Raw genomic sequence first — 6,000 nt, 5'->3', positions numbered from 1 at the left:
AAAAGAACAGTTCTCATACAATGCTGAGCAAGTCAGGAGCAGATCACCTAACCCAAGGATTATTTGAGCCACCTACTTCTCTCTTCCCTTCTGCCAGCTGTTATGGCCCTGGTTCCAGGGGAGGCAATTTGAAAGGAAACAGCTCAGGAAATAGAATCCAAGCCAGTTGGTCACAGGGTTAATGAAGGACCACGGATCCAGAGACTTTCTGTTTCCTAGCAATTTCAACAGAATATAAGCTCCTGGAGGTCAGGGACTGATTTGTTCAACTTTGTCACTCTAACGTCTGGCACGTAGTTAATAAAAATATTCTTTGGGCTGATATGAATTAAATTCAGTAAGATGTTTCATGGAAGAGATGGGTGGAATGATGGATTAAAATGAGATCTGAAGATTATCAGTGCATTCCAATTATCCACACTCTCCTTACTATCTATTATTAGGGAGAAAGAATACTTTTCATTCTTTTGCAATAATTGTCCCACTATCACAGGAGCTTTGGTGATCGATGCAAAAGAATGAACTTTACCAGCTATAACACACAAAACATCTTTCTTTTCTTGCACTTTGCTCATTACTTTCATTTACTCTCTTGCTCTTCCAAAAAGACTGGCGTAGGCCTTGTTCCTCTAACTTTCTGCCATCTCCCATCACTGTGTCTTTGCTCAGACTTTTCTGTAATTAGAATTTCCTCCCTCCTCACCTTCCTTTCTGAGATTCTTTGGCTTCCTCTAAGGCTGATTTCGGGGGCCATCTTCCATAGGAAGCCTTTCTTGTCATCTCGTCTCATTAATTTCCTCTCCCTTCTCAAATGATAGTGTATTTCTTTATTTGTATACCAAGAAGGAGGTGGAGCACAGCACAGTGGAATGAGCATTAACTTGGGAGTTGGTGGACCTGTGCTCAAATCCTGCGTTTGATGTTCATTACTTTTGTGACTTTGGACAAATCACAACCTCCCTGGGCTCCAGTTTCCCCATCTGTAAAATGAGGGGATTGACTAGATACTCTATATTTATTATCCTATGATGTAGGAATACCTCTGACACTCAGTTTCCCTATCTGTAAAATAAGGGGGTTGGATTATGTGGCCTCTAAAGTTTTTACTTCAATTATTCTCTAGTAGAATATAAGCACCTTGAAGAAGAAAGGGACTGCTTTTTAATTTCGTTATTGTAACCCCAGTGCCTATAACAGGGCCTTGCACACAGTAGGTGATTAATAAACAGTTGTTGAATTGAACTATTGAATACAACTAGGGGGAAAATGGCCACCAAACCTCCCAACAGACCTCTGCTAATCTCTTCTTTCTGCATTAAGATTTTTGTTATTCTCCTTCCCCCCTATTTTTCTCCCTGCTGCGAAGCTAATTAACAATTACTTTCCCCCTACCAGTTTAGAGACTGATCTAAAATGTAATTGGATATATTCAAACAGGGTAGGTTTGATGAGCCTTAAAATAAATCCATCATCTTCCCACCCCCCACAAAGGTTACCAGTGATTGTCTCCCTCCAGTGTGCAAAATGAACATAAAAGCATGAATTTCATTACCCATCTGCTCTTTCAGATTCCTTTTCCTTTCAGACCAGGCACTGTCTCCCTAAGGGAAGTTCAGATGAGAGAAACACAATATTGTTGATGAAGGTCAGAATCTCAGCGAAGCCAACAGGCAATCAAAATTTCAAAACAATAACCGCAAAGGATTTTTTTTCTTTAAATGAGTACTGATAAGTTTAGGGAGTATTACTCATGCATTGTGCTGCTTTCTTGGGAATGATTTCAAATGTGATTTTGAAGGGATGGCTCTACCTGTTAAACCTGTTTTTTAGTTATAGTGATGGGTAGCTGAGATGGGATGCTCTGGGGGAGGGAGGGCAGGAGGGAACCTGTGGCCTCTAGGCCACAAGTGGCCCTTGAGGTCCTCAGGTTTGGCCTTTTGACTGAGTTCAAGTTTTACAGAACAAAATCCTTTTGTGAAAGGGATTCAGCCAAAGGGCCACATTTGAGGACCTCGAAGGCCACATGTGGCCTTCTATGGGAGACAACCCTGGATCTACTCTGTCAGTCTCTGTACAGGGCAGCTGTCTGCTCACCATCATCCCAAAGCAAACGAGGAGGCTGAGATCACAAAGCCCTGGTACTTAGAAAGGGAAGGACCAGGGCATATTGTTGCTTGATGGAGTTAGAAAAACAGCAGGATGGAGAAAAAAACTCTTCCCCCCTTCCCCAGGATCCTTCTTGCAAAGATTTTAGCTGAAAGCAATATGAAACAGTTTTGTTTGAGCTTGCATGCAAGGAACAGTGAAGCCTGCGGGGAGAGGCAGCCAGTAACCTAAAGGGAAAATGTTCAGTTGGTTGCGTGTTACTCTTAATACTTCTACCACACTTTGTTTGGGGTTGGGGTAGGAAGAAAAGCTTTTTTTTTTTTCTTGTAAGAATACTTAGTAAAGCCCAGATTGAGTACCTCACCTGGTGAGAGATTCCCCCTCCCTTGTGGCTTCACTGATACTACTTGGGGAAATGAGCAGTGGTACATAGGTATGTACCCCCTGGATCAGCTGATTCTGAGGTGGGATGGAGGCTTGTGGAATGCTATTATCCAACTAGGCATATGTCAACATTTTTCAGAGTAGCACCCACTAGTCAAATGGTTAGATATATCCAAGTACTACACAATTTGATATTTTAAAAATAGAAAAGAATTTTCTGGGAGACCTTAATGGCTGGAGGAAGATCTACTTGCTAAGATCTTTATTGAGTGATAAAACAAATTTGACCGAATTTTTCCACCGAGTCCCATGAGACTGTAACTTTCTTTGACTTCCCTTTTAAATCTTTGTATTGGTCAGATATCTTGAGCTTGATTTGAAAGCAAATGCTTCCATGGATTACTGATTTCATCAGTGTGGGGAATAGGCACTCCCTTCACTGCTGCAGGTGCAAAGGAAGTGGCTAATGATTTCTGCTGGGGCTCTTTGGACTCCCCCCCCCCCCCCATCACACTTTTAACAGAAATCTTTATGGGACTTCAGGCCATACCACTTAGTCCACATGGCTCCATCGCTGCAGACTTACGAGTCATTGGGGGATGTGTCCTAGATCCATTGATCTTTGATGGGTCCATTGGTACATGTGGGTGAAGTCCCTTAGTAAACACAAAGAGGTACCTGTCTTATCTAAGAACTCAATTTTGTGAGCTTTCAGGACATTATATTCCTTGCTAAGAAAATGCCAACTAACTTGTTCGCACCATTCATTTGTGGTGAGGGACTCTTAGCTGAAAAGACTGAGAACATGCCTTGTGCCCTCCCTGACTCGGAGGATGGGATGAATCTGGTGACTTTTCATTTACCCACCAGCTTTGGCACCTCTCTCATTGAGATGGAAGCATTGGGCTATGCTTTTTGGTGTCTCATCAGGGCTGTAAAGAACCTTTGAGTCAACCCCTAAAGCAGAGGGGTCAGAAACTCTCATTCGAATCACTTCTGACAGTTGGAATGAAGAGAGATTCTGTGTCAGCCTTGTTGGGTTTGGTTTTTTGCTAGTTGGGGGGGAGGGGCAAGGATGGAAGAAGAAGGTCAATTGCAGGGTTCAGGTTAAACGTTTTTTTAACAGAATTATCCTGAAGAGGGAAATAACAAAGAACAGGCTACGATTGGGAGGACTGACTTATGGGACAATTGCAAAATGAGAGCTGAGAAAGCCTTCACCCCTAACCCTCGGGTCAGCTTGCCCATAATCACCATCTCTTCCACCCTTTACTTATTCGCTCTTACTCTGGCGAGTACTCTAACTCATCATTAGCAATCAGGGCCTCCGAGTTCTGTTTGGGTTTGCCTTTGCTTTTCGCTTTGCTACTTGTCCGGCAGTTCTCCTTTGCCTCTGACATCTGCTGGTAATAGAAGCCTTTGTCTTCAGCTGCTGCTCCTCCCCAGTCCTGCTGGCCTTCGCCCTCTGGGCCATAGGAGAAGCCATCCTCTACAGAGAAAGGGTCATCCACGTCATAGCGCTGGTAGGTGCTCTGGTGCAAGGCCTCTTCTCTGGCACTGATTTCCAGCGTGCTGTTCCATATCCCATATCCAAAATAAATCAGCATACCTGTAGGGAAAGACACAGATGGCATTAGCTGTTGCTTCTTTCATCTTAGAGCCAAGGAAGGTTACAATCCAATCAGGAAAACAAATACACATAAAAAAACTCACTAAGTGGTTACATCTCTACCTCTTAAATTGAGTTTGGGTGGTAAGGCCAATCTGGATGGTTTTATGAGGATCACCAATATGAATGAAAAGGCTGCTAGCTGGTAGCTCCACACCTTGGCCCAGTCTCACCGTCCCTGCCTCTGCTTTGCTGAGTTGGCACCCATTGCTTTGCTGTTACTTAGCCTGATGGCATTCCAGGATCCAGAAGGTCAAAGCCTGTTTTTTGCTGCTCTGGGCAATTGAGAATTCCTGTCTCTTTTGGGTGGTAAGTATTCCTTTTCAAGCTTGAATTTCTCATCTGACTCTCCAAAAAGCCCTAGTGAAATCGTCCTTCCAGGAGCCAAAGTAAGCAGAGATTTATAGGCCTAATTGGTCATGAATCCTAGAGTTAATTATCTGCAGATGTGGCCTGTCACTTCTTAAACAGCAGTTTCATCTTTTCAGTTGGGTATTTGCTCTTCCTGATGCTGGGCTGGAGGATGTGGAAGAGAAAAGAAGTGTCAGAAATTAGACATAATCTTGGTGGAAAATGGGGTGGTGGTCAGTTGTATTTTTTTTTAAATAAACGGGCCAATATTGCTGGACTCGAAGACCTTCAGTTGGAGTATCAGAGATTTAGAGTTGGAAAGGATCTTAGAAGTCATGGAGTGTGCCCTCTCCCATTTTACAAATGAAGAAACTATAGTAAACTATAGTTATGATTTTAGATCCGGAAGAGATTTTAGAGACCACTGAATCCACCCCTCTAATTTTATAGATGAAGAAACCCAGAGAAGGTAAGCAACTTCTCCAGGGTGTTTGAGAAGGGATTTGAACCTGTGATGTAAACAACCATAGGCAATGAGAATTAAAGATCTTTCCCACCCATTAATAGGCCTTAGGTGGAGTCTATTAAGGGAAGCTTGATTAGGAGAGGCTTGTTTTGTAGGAAGGTCCACACCTTTTGTTAATTTGTAATGAGGCATTGGGTCACAAGGTTGTGTCCTCCAGCTCTGAAAAGTGTATGTATACTCTGAGGTGAGGTTTTACTTTGTTATGCTTTCTGTGGATACTGCCACAGCTCTGGCCCCTTCCAGTGGGGACAAGTGTTCTGGTCCCTAGCTAAAGGATATGAATAACACTGTGGATCCTGTCTGGTCCCTTGATCTCTGTGACTGGAGTTGTGTTAAATATTATTTACTCTTAAGCTGGAAAAATGTAAGAGTGGCACAAAGGCTCTCTCTCTCCCTCTCTGTCTCTCTCTCTCTCTGTCTCTCTCTCTCTCTCTGTCTTTTTCTCCCCCTCCCTCTTCCCCCTCCCCCCTCCTCCCTATCCCTCTCTTCCCCCCCTCCCCCCCTCCTATAAATGAAGGCTTTGTAATGGAGGAATAAACGCAGTTGCTGGAAGGCTCCCGTACAGTAGCAACATGGTTTGTTCGTGCTGCTTTTCTCAGCTCACTGTGAGGAGTGAACAGGGGGCAGTTTCTGGAAATCTGTGGGAATTAGGGGAAGCTGCAGTATGCTCAGCTTCAGGCAGCACCTGGCTATGATGAGGTATTAGAATAAGGGATGATTTAAATAGCACCTTTCTTCTGACGAGCTTCATTTGTGAGAGAAGTGCTGCCTTATTTCAACTTGCATCCTGATATTGTGGAAAGAGCACTGTCTCTGGAGTCAGAGGAGCTGGCCTCATATCCTACCACTGCTGCTCACTGCCTTTGTGACCTTGGGCAAGTTACAACCTCCTTGAATCTCAGATCTCTCATCTGTGAAATGAAGGGGTACCTCTAAGGCATCTTCCAGCTCTGGAGTTATGATC

The 6,000-nt window shown here is 43.6% G+C and overlaps 1 protein-coding gene across 2 annotated transcripts in view; it reads right to left on the bottom strand.

Annotated features, from left to right (window-relative positions):
- Positions 1–2,721: 2,721 nt before the first annotated feature.
- Positions 2,722–6,000, bottom strand: part of SLC7A14 (solute carrier family 7 member 14) — a 75,868-nt gene continuing 72,589 nt past the window's right edge. The window contains exons 1-2 of one of the 2 annotated variants that reach the window (XR_011969108.1): positions 4,223–4,554; positions 2,722–4,099 (exon numbers count right to left, since the gene is read on the bottom strand). Coding sequence is in view for 1 of the 2 variants with exons in the window: in XM_072618483.1 (XP_072474584.1) it covers positions 3,774–4,099 (326 nt within the window). In the remaining variant the exon portion in view is untranslated. Of the gene's footprint in view, positions 4,100–4,222; positions 4,555–6,000 lie in introns of those variants that run through there. The other variant, XM_072618483.1, reaches the window with a different exon arrangement.

This window comes from Notamacropus eugenii, chromosome 6 (genome assembly GCF_028372415.1).
Source record: "Notamacropus eugenii isolate mMacEug1 chromosome 6, mMacEug1.pri_v2, whole genome shotgun sequence".
NCBI classification, from domain to species: Eukaryota; Metazoa; Chordata; class Mammalia; order Diprotodontia; family Macropodidae; genus Notamacropus; species Notamacropus eugenii.
This window is presented reverse-complemented; position numbering and strand designations above follow the sequence as displayed.